Source organism: Leptonychotes weddellii, chromosome 3 (assembly GCF_054177405.1).
Source record: "Leptonychotes weddellii isolate Sample4059 chromosome 3, ASM5417740v2, whole genome shotgun sequence".
Classification (NCBI taxonomy): Eukaryota; Metazoa; Chordata; class Mammalia; order Carnivora; family Phocidae; genus Leptonychotes; species Leptonychotes weddellii.
In genome coordinates this window covers 1840786-1853749 of record NC_138371.1, presented here as the reverse complement: position 1 = coordinate 1853749, position 12964 = coordinate 1840786, and the positions used below count along the sequence as shown (strand labels likewise).

General features: G+C 58.7%; 1 protein-coding gene across 6 annotated transcripts in view; it reads right to left on the bottom strand.

The window, feature by feature from the left end:
- The window catches only part of HDAC4 (histone deacetylase 4), a 288348-nt gene that overhangs the window by 52611 nt on the left and 222773 nt on the right, over positions 1-12964 (bottom strand). For all 6 annotated transcript variants that reach the window (XM_081813268.1, XM_081813273.1, XM_081813270.1 and 3 more), the window contains 3 exons: positions 10212-10328; positions 9931-10129; positions 3753-3973 (listed from right to left, as the gene is read on the bottom strand). In XM_081813268.1, coding sequence (XP_081669394.1) covers positions 3753-3973; positions 9931-10129; positions 10212-10328 — 537 coding nt within the window. The remainder of the gene's footprint in view (positions 1-3752; positions 3974-9930; positions 10130-10211; positions 10329-12964) is intronic.

Below are 12964 nucleotides of genomic sequence, written 5' to 3'. Positions count from 1 at the left end.
CCTCAGTGAGAGAAGGGGGATCTGAGTGGGATTCGGGACACGGGTCAGGGCCGGAGAGGACAGTCAGGGAGCCCACGCAGGTGGAAAGCCAGGGCTGCGAGCACAGCAGCTCTAGGCAAGGCACCCGAAGCCAGCACTTCAGGGGCAAGAGGCGGGGGCCACACACACCAAGGGGAATGGAGACAAGGCTGGAGAACCTGAAGGACAGCGGCGTCACACAGCAGAGAGCCAAGGGGAGGACGGCAGCGGCCGGGCGCCTATAGGCTCGGAGGAGGGGGCCACGCGGCAACAAGCCCCTGCCTGGGGAAGCCTTTGCGCAGGGTCCGTGGAGACCCGGGGGCAGGCATGGGGGAGCAGGGTGCCGTGGCCACCTGAGGGGATCCTGCACAGAGGTCACCGGGGGCTGTGCCTGCTCCTGAGGGGCCCAGGGCCCATTCTGAGGTCCTTGTGGGAGGCTCAGCTGTGACGTGGACCCAGAGCCCTGGGCCCTCCTCGGGGTGGACGCAGGGGGAGAAGACAGAGGAGGAGGGTCAGCCAGGAGGACACAGGCTGGGGCCTCCCCGGAGGACGCTGGGCTGTGACAAAGTTGAGAATGTCATCACAGAGGAGGGGGAGAGTGGCCGTGGGAAAGCATACACAGTGGACACAGAGGTCCCCACCTAGTTTCTGCCAGCATTTTCTTTTAAACTTGAGAACAACAGAAAAGTTTCAGGGAGAGCGTAGGAAGCCCCATGTGCCCTCACCTAGACACAAGATGACGGACAGAGAGACTGAGGCAGGCAGGGTCGGAGCCGACCCAGCAGAGGCACTCCCCATGCCCCCCCCAGAACATGGAAATCACGGCCGTTGGGAACTTTGTGGATAAGCTTCGTGGCAGCAGGTACCATGCTGTGCACACTCGCGTGCGCTCAATGCTCCACAGAGAGGGCTCACGGCTTGCGTCCGACCAGCCACGCTCTGAGCCGCCCCTGGACGCGGAGGGCCATGTTCCCGCAGAGGGACCCCGGCGGAGTCTGGGGAGGGCGCTGATGGCCGGTCCCTCTCAGAGGCCTGGGACCGGGGGGGTCTGTCCATGCCTGTCCTGTCGGCTCATCAGCAGCTGAGGCAACCAGGCGGACTTCTCTGTGGGGAAGGTGCTGGCTGCCCGTGGACCTCAGCCTGCCTTCTGTGGGCTGCCTTCTGCTTCTTTGCAGGGACGACGCTGGGCGGGTTTAGGGCGGAATGTGTAAAAGTCCCAGAGGGTTCTGTTTAACGCCCTGTGGCGCCCTCCCCTTCCTCTTGCACGTTGGCTGGGCTGGGAGCGTGGGTCCCTCCCGGAGGCCTCGATCCCACGCCTGCGGCCCTAGGAGGGCGCTGCTAGATGGTCAAAGCCCGGAGGCAGGGGAGCATGGCGGAGCAGGAACAGGGACCTGCCTGCTCCCAGGGCGAGTGTCCCAGGCCCCCTCTCTGGTCTTCTCAGCTTCCTCGGAAAATGAGGGCGTCTGAGCAGTGACCTCCAGGTCCCTCCAGAGGACTTAGGACACTGCGCTTCCATGAGAGCCAGCCTGGCTCTGTGAAGGATTCCCGGAGGCTGGAACATGCCGGCCCCACTGTCCTGGGAGCTCTGGGCAGGAGCAGGGGCACCTGAGCTGCCACCGTCTCTCTGGCGTTCAGTGTCCATCCTGAGGGTGGCCTCAGCCTCCAGGCGGTGGTACAGAGGGAATCGGGGAGGGACGCAGCCACAGCAGCAGCCTCCCCGTGATGCCGAGTGTGCTCGCCGCCCGGGCTCCCGGCTCAGCAGTGGTGTAGCCTCCCTGGGCCGCTCAGCCTCCCTGGGCCGCGGCCTCCCGCCACCTTTGAAATGCCGTTCTGCGTTCCCCAGCGTTCCCCAGCCGGGCTGTGGGCTGGCGGCACCGCAGAGCTGGCTTCGGGGCTGAGGCTCCTGCAGGCAAATGCGGCTGCAAACCAGACAGACAAACCAGCTCGCTGTCCTCGGGTGCCCTTTGCACCTTAGGAGCCCCTTTCACCGATTAAGTGAGAAATGCAGGTCCCAAAGGCCAGACTGCAGAAGGGGCCAGTACTGAAAGATTACTGGGTGTGCTGGTAGTCCGACCACCCAAGCTCCTAGGTTCACAGCCTGGCCCTGGGAGCCACAGGACTCAAGCAGGGCGGGAACTGCGCCCCCAGCAAAGCCTCGGTCCCGCAGGGGCGCGGACGCCCTCAAGCGCTCTCTTCCTGCTGCAGCACATTTCCCTCCCAGCACGATCCAAACCCGCCCATGCTACCTCCAGAGCTGTAAGCCCCGCCCACCTGCTGGGGGCACACGTTCTCCAGAAAGTTCCTTCTCCTGGCAAAGCTTTATTAAATAAACACCACTGCACGTAAGGCTCCGGGCACTAACAACCAATGCTAACCCACAGCCGGGAGCACAGCCAGCTCAGGCGTCTGTCCTTCCTGCTCACGGAGGGTCCCCAGCCTCACGGTGCGGTTCCCTTGGTCAGGGACCTTGGGAAAACCGAAGCGGCCATGCAGGCTGCTCTCCCTAAGGGGACATCAGCGAGGCGGCCGTGCTCGAAGGCTGGGGTTGAATGAGCCGCAGACCGTGCGGGAACTGGCTGCCATCCCCAGCGCACCCTGGGCAGGCTGGGAGGGTGGGCGGCCTCAGAGCTGCCAGGAGCTGGGTGCCAGCGCCATCGGGTGAGGGGCCTGTTAGGGACACCATGCCCCGACTCAGGGCAGATGTGCAGGTGCCAGATGGCATGAGATAACATCGTCGGCTCCCCGAGATCCCAGGAGAACGCTGTACAAACACTTCAATCAACTGTCATTCCCTCTCGTAATCAATCATGTAACAGAATCCAGAGAGATCACCCAGTTTCTAAATCATTCTTTTCAAGCATATACCAGGAATGAATAGGTGTTTTCTGTCTTCCTAAAACCTCCCACCCTATCAGTCAGAGTGACACGATAAAATTAGGAAGCCACAGCCGCCCTAGGATGATGGAAGTGAAGTGCCTTTGATGCTGGGAGTGAACAGACGGACAGTCCCCGTCCCGCCCACAGGAAGCAAGTGCCTTTGCCGTCCAGATGAGGGCTGGTGGGGCGGCCCCACCGCTCCCGACACCGTTCGGCACCGTCTGCCCGGGATGGCCCGGGAGCCCCGGAGGCTCTGGGCTGGGGTGGGCAGCCCGTCTCCCATCTGGCCATTCAGGAGCACGGTGCCGGGGGCCTGCCTCCTCACGTGTGTCCCCCATGACCCTGTCATGGGGGTACCCTAGGCTAGAGTTGGGCCGCCGCCAGCCACCACCTTCAAGGATGCGGCCTGTTTTCTGTTTTTAATCACCAGCACAGCAACACGAAACCCTGCTGCTACTTCCTGCCCAAAAGCAGCTTCGTGAGGGACTTTCGGGACCGCGCACGTGCGCACTCCTCCGTGGGCCGTCCGGGGCGCTAACCCTTCTAAGCATGATATTCCAACAGGCAGGCACATGCAGCTGCAGAGGGGCTTGGAGAAGGTGCTCTTGGGGCTCCGTGCCGGCGTAAGGGTGGGGGCTCCCTGTTGGGGGTTTGCTCACGGAAGAGGGGTATCCTCCGGGAACTCAGGAGGAAGCGCTGACCAGGCAGGACACGCCACACGGTGATCCCCCGCCTGGCGTCCCCCGGCCTGCCACATGTGCTGAAGCCCAGCCTCCACAGCGTCCCTCCCGTCTTGCCGGCCCCCTCTGGGTCAGAGAGCCGGGCTGCCGAGGAAGGCGCCGCGCCCGCGGACCCACCTTGTTCATGTGCAGCTGCTGCTGGAAGTGCTGCTTGTGCTTCTCCAGGAACTGCTGGTGCTGCTGCTGGATCACCAGGTGCTGCAGGGCCGGCGCGTTCTGGGGCAGCGGGGCCGACTGGGTGCGCCCGAGCGGGCGGTGCTGCCGCAGCTTGTGCATGGACGGGGACACGCGGTCCGCGCCCACCAGAGGCTGCGCGTGCAGGGGCAGCGCGCCCAGGCCTGGAAGACACCAGTCTGAAGGTAACGTGGAGGGAGGGGCAGCGGAGCGAAGGAGAGGGAACCCCGGGAGCTGCCCCGTCCCCCCGCCCTGCCCCAGAGCCCCCGGCCACGCCGCTGTGAGCCCTGAGCGCGGGCTTCGCCAAGCAGGGGCCGCCGTCTGGAGGTGGCTGTCCCCCGACACCCAGGCCCCTGCTGTAAGCGGGCATTCCGAGGGACAGGCTCCAGCGCAGCTGGCCCGCCCACGAGTGGCCCACGACACCGCTCAGAGAGCCCCGGGCCCTGGAAAGGCTTCTTTTGGTCTGAGCAGCACCGCAGGCGGCCGGAGCGGCTCGGGCCACGCTCAGAACGGCGGCGGGGGTCCTGGTAGCCCGGCATGTTCCGGAAGGCCGTGGGGATGGCTCTTCCCTAAGTGACCCAGAAACTAAGTTGTGAGGAAATAAAACATCCTTAGGATCAAATCTTTAAGGGTCTCTTCAAGCGGTGACTTCACGCACGAAGGGGACACTAACGCTTGTACAAATCCTGATGCGGCCGGTCAGGATCTACACGTTTCTCCGGAGGTTCTGCTGCCTGCACGCTCCCAGCGGCTTCGCCAACCCGCACCTCGACTGGGCGCTTAAGAACCCGAGCGGACACACGATCCTGGTTTAGTCTGCACCTGAATCTTATTTTAAAATGCAGCCTCTTCAGGGGACTCAGGACGCCAAACACTTTCCCTTCTGTAAGCTTTTCACACGGCTGTAGATTCACTTCTGCAAACCAGGGTTTAGGCAGTTCACCGTTTCTCTAGCAAACCCTTGCCCCGCTGCAGGGCTCCTGCCCTAGCAGCTCAGGTGATGAACACGAGCTAGCCAGGCTCAGGCCGCGGACCACCCGGGTCACGGGCGTCTGCCTGGGAGGAACCGCATGTGGCCGAGCACGGCAGCGGCCGGGCTCCCCGAGAGCTGCTCCATAGAGCCCCGAGGACCCCTGCGGTCTTAGTCTCTCCTTGTCCCTTCGCGGCTGTGGTGATTGCTCAACTTTCTACGCACAGTGAGGAAAGACCCAACCCTCACGAAACTGTCCCTCACTAGCTTCTCGAGAAGTCCGTCAACTCTGTCCCCTAAACCACCACCACCTGCTGTCCAGCCCACTGTTTTCTGAAAAGAGACGTTACTTTAAATTTCATTATCTGTTCGGCTACTAAATTAAAGTCAGTAACACAAAAGATCAACTCATTCCCTATCAAGTTTTCTAGAAAAGTTAAAAAAAAAAAAAGCACCCCGCCCCCCCAAGAAGGTGTTTGGGAATTCTTCCTGTTGACCGAGGTGTCATGAGGATCAACACGTGGAAGTCCGCCACACGAAGCTGCATTTACGGGAACAGAGGGGACGCAGTCCCAAGAAGGTGCCCCTCAGACATGAGAAGCTAAAACGCGGCTTTCCGAGCAGACCGTCCTGGGGCCTCCGGGGCACCGGGAAGGAAGGGCAAGTACGTGAGGGAGCAGCAGAGCCGTGGGGCGTTACTGGGCGGCCGGCCCCGTGTTCCAGAGAAGCTTCTCCGGGCTCCAGGGAAGGAACCCAGTTCCATAGAGACTGAGCTTTCAGGGCTGGTCCCGGAGCAGGAATGTGCTCCGACAGCACAGCATGAATGCGAGCCTGGTTTCTGCGGGTGCTCGCTGCCCTCCCCTACGAGGAAGGCTCCCCGCAGCAGGGGCGCTGCCTTTGCGTGGGGTGGCCCTGAGGACACGGGCAGACGGTGGGAGGACCTGTCCTGGTCCACCCCACCCACCCAAGTCCCACTGCGGGCCTCCTGGGGGTAAAACTCCAGGGCTGTGCCCCTCGGCCCGACCTTTGAGTGGCAAGCCTTCCTGGCCAACTGACTTCCAACTGGTCCCTCAGGTCATGAACAAGGGTTTCTGATCACAGCCCATTATTTGGCTTTTGGTATATACTGTAAAAGACTTTTCAGCATAAACCCACACTACACGGAGGTCCAGTTCTGTCCTAGGCGACCCAGCTGTCAGCAGGGGCCTGCTGCGTCCCGCTGGGCACAGTGCTGGGGCAGAGCCTGGCCTGCGGCTCCTGGACCCTGCTCTGGGCAGGGAGGCCGGGCTGCCCGGGGCCTCTTCCCTGAGCACCTGTCAGCTGCGAGGCTGACCTGAGGCTCCGTTCTTCCTGCTCACAGCACTGGCAGAAGTCCCTCTGTGGTCCAGCAAATGGACAACCAACCCCAGCACTGAGAGAGGACTCACCCAGCGCTACAGACCTTTGCTCCTTCCGGCGGGACTGGGGGGTGGGCCAGCGTCCCCGAAGTCCAAGCTGGACCACGTGACCCTAAGGACAATGATAACTCCTGGCATTCAGCCAGTCATCCAGGCTTCAAGATGTGCTACACACAGCACTAAGTGGCGAGTTTGCAAACAAACCCCACCAGACACGGGGACTGAAGAGGCAAAGAGGTGAAGAGGCAGGCTGCCCTGACACTCTGGACCCAAGTCTGAAGGGCTGGCCTGTGCACTATGGGGTTCTGGTTAAGTAGATGAATTCATTCACACTGGGTGACCGACTCATGTGGCCTGGGTCCTTAGCAACCCATCTGACGTATTTCACTACCCCACGCACCATGGTGAAACTCTTTAAAACCCTTCAAAAGACAGTAAGTCAGGCAAGACTTGGGTCTAACTAGTGGCTTGCAATTCTGGCTGCACATGAGCTTAGCCTGAGCCCTGCAAGAAAAACCGTGGGTGGCAGAGGCCTGCCCGGACCGGTCGGCTTCGCCAGAGCTTCTGGGGGCCTGGACAGGGCCAAGAATCGCTGCTTGGGTCCCAGGGGGGGCAGCACCCATGGCCAGTCGTGCCCCAGTCTCTCCTGGGACTCGGTTTTCAGGACAAATGAGGAGCAAAGGGGAGCACGTAATCACTGCTGCAGAGACCCGCAGAGCTCCCACGCTCAGAAGTGCAGCCATGGGCCAAGGTTGCCTGTCCGCCCCCTCGCCCCCTCGCCAGGCTGGGGAGGCCCTGCGAGTGACCAGAAGGCTAGAGAGACACCACATCCTCCAGCTGCAACACCTGTTCCCCCGACTGCCCCTACTCCCGAGACTCCCACCCAAGGCCTCAGCAACCACGCCACTTCTCCAGGAAGCCTTCCCTGATGCCCACCCTGCCGCACGGCCTGAGCGCCCAGCCCCAACCACACAGCTCTCAGGGGCCTCGGGGGTCTGGCTCCCCAGGGCCTGGTGTGGGGGAGATGCTGGGCTGAACATTCTGCCCCCCTGGCCACATGAGCACAGCCCTGGGTGGGCTGTCTGGACAACAGGGGCACACAGTGCACAGCAAGTAGGGGTTTCCTCCTTGCAATGGTGGTTCCATCTCTCCCCCTGCCTTGCGAAACCCCGGAGTGTACCAGGGCGCGCTGTCTTCTCAGGAGAAGATTTGAGTGGACGGCTCCTGCCTGCCGAGTGCCTCGCTGGGGCAGTGGGAAGCAAGGAGGCGAGGGCCACACGGAGGTGGGGCATCCCACGGCCCTGAGACCCGCACCCTGTCACCTTTCTAGACCCGGGCCAGCCTCTTGCCCCCCGGGGCCTCTGCTTTCAGCGTTTATGCGATGAAGCTGTTCTAGCTCGGGCCTTCTGTCTGTCCATCCATCGTGATTACCTGCAAGCACTCACAGAAACACAGGTCCGCTGGCTGGTGAACCTCAGAAATGCCGACTTCCCCTCCCTTTGACCCCAGAGCTGTTTGCTGCAGGCCTTCTGCACATCGAGCCTGTGTGGATGCCGGGAGTGGGCTGGCCACGCCGTGGAAGCGCAGTGCCTGCCCTCCAGGCAAGGAGGTGAGCAGGAGGTGAGCATCACCGAAGATACGTGGGCAGAGCTCACGGGACGGAAGGCCACGCCTGACGGGAGTGGGGACGGGGACTGGGGCACAGCCTGCGTGGGAGCCAGGCCGGCGGGGAGAAGGGCGGCCCCAGCTGGTGAAGCGGGAGCCCGCACAGCCGCGAGCCACGCAGGGAGGAGGCGGCCTGCTCCCAGGCCTGTGAGTGCCAGGCCTTCGCTCCTGGCCAGCACCGCCCAACAGGCCCCTCTGTGCTGACACAGACCCTCCACATTCTCACAGCTCAACCGCCGCCAGCCACACGGGCACCCACTAAGCCCCATGTGGGACTGAGAAACCAAACATTTACTTCGTTTTTGGGCCTTGACTTTGATTTTCAACTTCAGTGGCCAGGTGGGGCTGGTGCTCCTGCAGAGGGGGGCTCTGCTCGGGGCCTGGAGGGGCAGGAAGCCAGGTCAGGAGGCGTGCTCCCACCGAGACCCGAATCAGGGCCCTGTTCACAGGGGGGGGGTGCGGAAGGGGCCACGAGACCTGGGACGGACCGACGGGGTGGCCTGGGGAGGTGAGGTTGAAGGTTAAAAGTTCTAAACCCAGAAGTAACCAACCACCACAACCACAACAACTCACATCTAAGGGGGCACGGTATCAGATGCCATCCTGCGTGAATACACGCCTCACTGAACCCTCATAAAACTCAAAGGGCAGATTACTTGCATTATCCCCACTTCACATATGGGGAAACTAAGTCATGGCACAAGGGAAGACCTCCAAGGTCACTGAGCTGGGACCAAGGGGAGGCAAAGGCGTCTGTGTTCTTGGCCACGGCCCTGCCTCCAGTGCCCCCAGCTGGGCTGCCTGTGAACTGGGAGGGGGCTGTGGATTGCAGGGCGGGGTGGGGGGAGCCGGCCGGCGCCTGGACAGTCAAGCCCCAGCCTCACCGCCACAGGCGGGCCGTCAGCAGCTGCTGTCACAGACACGGCCACGAACTGCACACAGAGGACAGACCTGGCAACGTGCTCAACCACGAAGGAGTCAAGTTCAGCAAATTTATTGGAGAGGTGAGGTCCTGTAAGGTCCTATTTCCTGGGAAGCTGCGGGGTGTGGCATTAGGAATGCTTTTTAATGGTGGGGGACGAGCAGGGGACCAGGATCAGGAGGACGGTTGGGTGTCGTTGACGTGTTACTAAATGACACAAGATGGAAATTCAGGCATCCCTCACTGCTCAGGCCCCTGACGTTGAGTGTCACAGGGACTCAGATGCAATTTCAGGTAAAACCCTCGAGACCTCTGTGCTCACGACCTATTGTATGGAAGTCGGGCAGATGTGTGGCAAGGTGTCTGCTCGCCGGCATGCTGTAGACCCCTCAACTCTGAGGAGGATGGTGACCCCAACACCAGCATCAGGGGAAGGAGACAGACACATAGACACGAAGGAGCACTAGTGGAAGATGGAGCTCGCCATCTGCAGACACACGGGAGAGCGGGACACGGTCCCCTGCACCCAGACCAGCCCGTGACTCTCAACGAGGTGACCAGACCTGGCCCCGTGTGCCCACAGGTCGGGACCCTGTGACCGGCTCAGCACCTGTGTTTTCCACCCAAGTGTCAGGGAGCGTGAAAGGGGGCGGCTCTGAGGGTATTTTCGATTCGAATTCTGACCAAGTGATCAGGTTTCCGGGAAGCCAAGCGGGAAGCCGGGGATGATGTGGACATGAAGGACACCCATTCAGCTGGACCCCTGCTCGTTTTCTAGCAAATCCACACGTTCTTCACTCCTGAAGCTAAGAGGGTTGTTGCCATGCAAATCTCTGACAAATGTCCTATTTTTTCCCCTAAATATAACCATCCCTTAGAGCACATTAAAAATTCTTACTGCTAACAGAAACAGACTATCTACGGGAGTCGCTGTGGGCTTTTCTCACACGTTCAAGGGCATCCAGAGGCAAAAGCAGATGGGAACAGCCACCGCTCTGGAGAGGTTACACAGAAGTTGCGCCTGACGCCTAGTTTCACGGCGTCCACCTCGTTGGCAAGTGAGAGCTGGCTCATCAAATCATGGGCCCTCACGCAGGAGGGGTCGCGGGCAGAAGTTCTGGGGTGGAAACGGGCCCCCCCGCGGGGCCCCGAGCCCCCCGCACTCACCTGTGACCAGGGGCGTCTGCGCGGGCGGCTGCTCCAGGAGGACCATGTGCTGCAGGAGGGGGCTGTGTGCAGCCCCGCTGTCGCGCTCCAGGGGCGCTGTGCTCAGGTAGGGAGTGAGGTGGGTGCCGGGGAACAGGGAGATCCGCTGCTGGAGGGCGGGGAGAGCCAGTCTCTCGGCTTCCTGCTGGCCGGCCGCCCCCTGGAGAGGCACAACCATGACGCCCGGCCGAGGGCCTGGGCCAGCCGCCCCCCACCATGCACACCCGCAGACGCCTACTCACAGCGGACGGCCCGGTGGCAGGCAGCCCCAGCGTGATGTTGGGCAAGGATGGTGACGTGTAGAGGGGGAGTGGTGCCACGGAGCCTTCTCGAGTCACGAGTCTGTGCGCCAAGCCGGTCTGGAGACAGAACACACGATGGCCGTCACACACGGTCTGTCCCCGACAAGCGTGGGCAGCGCACGCCACGAGAAATCACATCAGAAAACGCGTGGGGCGGGCCCTGCTGAACTCCGAGACACCACAGCACACACATACGTTAACACATATGTTAAGCATGCAGGCAGGCATGAAGTTTTAGAGCAGGCCACAAACATGGATTCACAATCCAGCAGACTCTCGTTTGTTTTTATTCAGAGTGCTAGTTCATTGTAAAACCATCAAAAAAATCTAAGGTAATGTATTTTAAAATATATTCTTGGTTGGGAAGGTCTTTTCAAGGGCAGAAACCGAAGAAAATATTGATTAAAAAAATCCCTCACAGAAAAGGCAAGTAACAGTCACAGCAATGCTGGCCACATGGGCAGGGAAAGCTCAATATGTAAAGAGCTCACAAATCAAATAATAATTAACAACGAGAAAATCGCATGGAAAGGCAAATGACAAAGAACCGATATTAAGGGAGAATAAATTCATGAAAAAATACTCAACATCATCAGTAATCTAAAAACATTTAAAACCCTATAAAGCTGGCAAAGATTTTTACAACTGAGACTACTCTCTTGGCCCCGAGGAACAGAAGTACTGCTGGCTGTGTTATAAGTGGGTGTGCTCTTTCTGCAGGACAACTTGGCAATCATGTCAAAAGCCTTAAAAACGTATCTAACTTTTGATCCTAAAACTCCACTCTTAGGATGGACTCCTACGAAATGATGCTGGTCCAGGAACGGTCCCAGGAAGGTCACGGCTGAGGTGACGAAAAAGGCAGAGGGTTGTGTGTCCCACAGTGTGTCCAAGGTTGAACAGACAAAGGTACACGAGGCCCTCAGGAGGTGGGGAAAAACCTTCCTGATTGGCTGGAATCTCAATGATATGTTGTTAAGTTAAAAAAACAAGTTGTAGAATTGTATACTTTTTCAAAAGCAGACAGACAGGGAGGACTGGGACAGAAAGACAGTCAGAAGAGGTTTAGCAGGAGCACTCTCTGAGGATCTAAATTACTGTGTCCTCTTTCTGCTTCTAGAATGATATCCTTTGCTACAAAGGCCACTGTTTTATTCACCCCAACATCACCCCAGAGTAGATACTCAGTCAACATGCTGAACCAAAGGGCAGAGAGAACGAGCACACGCTGTTGCCATACTGGCTGGGAGGGTCTGCAGAAGGAGTCTGCGTAACGGAAAATCACAGCACTGATGGACATCCGACCAATCTTCTCTTAGTTCCTATCGCACCGCGGTTCGTAACTAAAGAGGAGAAACACTCCAGTGCCTTCAAATTTCATATCCAAGGAAAAAACCATGAGCTGGAAGTTATCAAGTTGCTGTAGACAACAGGGGTGGACTGACTGCTGGCCTGGCTCGAAAACGGCCTCTTCATCCTGTTGGAGGTGGGAGTAAGCTCGGGCTCCCCTCGGAGATGCTGCGGGCCTGGTCTCAGAAGAGCGCGCTGACGCCAGTCCAGTGAATTGACCGGTTTCCCTGGTGCACATTAAAGTTTCGTGTACACGATACTCTAGTCTGTTAATGTGACAGTAATGCAATAGCTTTAAGTCTTTTTAAATGATTGCACCCTAGTTAAAGAATACCTTATTGCTAAAAAATGCTAACCATCATCTGAGCTCTCAGCGAGTCATAGTCCTTTCGCTGGAGGAGGTTCTTGCGTTGATGTTCGTGGCCGCTGATGGATCAGGGTGGTGGCTGCTTAAGGCCGGGGTGTCTGTGGCAGGTTCCTAAAATAAGACAACAATTTGCCGCATCGATGGACTTCCTTTCACGATTTCTCTGTCGCACGTGATGCTGTTTGATGGCATTTCACCTACAGGAGAACTTCCTGCCGCAGCTTTATCACCTAAGCGTACGTAATGTCCTAAATCCTGTGCTGTCCCTTCAACGGTCTTCACGGCATCATCACCAGGACTAGACTCCGTCTCAGGAAACCACTTTCTTTGTTCATCCATAGGAAGCAACTCCTCATCCCTCGCGTTTTATCATAAGATTGCAGCAATCGAGTCCCATCTTTTGGTTCCGCTTGTAATTCTAGTTCTCCTGCTGTTTCCAGCCCATCTGCAGTGGCTTCCTCCACTGAAATCTTAAAACTTCAATTTGTAAAAAAAAAAAAAAAAGAAAAAAAGAAAAGACAACATCGCAACGTGTGGTAAAGGGACGTGTGCCTGCAGCACCTCATGGCGTGTGCGGATCCTCCGTACCTTGCAGGATTCCCGACGCTGCTGTTGAGTGCGGCCCTATTTCAGTGTCGTCTGGAAACACAATCTTTGTTCGGACGCTGTGAGGGCAAAGCAGGAAGGAGGGTGTTCTTCGTGCCGGGGCATCCGGCTGTGTGCTGTCCTGCACTTTGCTCACTGGGAAGCTGTGCAGGCCTGACCCAACACCCACGCCGGGAAGTACTTTCCCTCGACAGAAGCACTTTTTGTCACAAGTAAAAGTACTATCAACAAGCTACGCTTTAGAGAAAACGGTTGAGATTGCCAAGGGAGGCACGGCCCCACTGGACTGTAATTATCCGGGAACAAAATAAGCAGCCATCCTAATGTCTGCAAAGTTATAATTTCCTCTTTATAATCACTCTATTTTTTT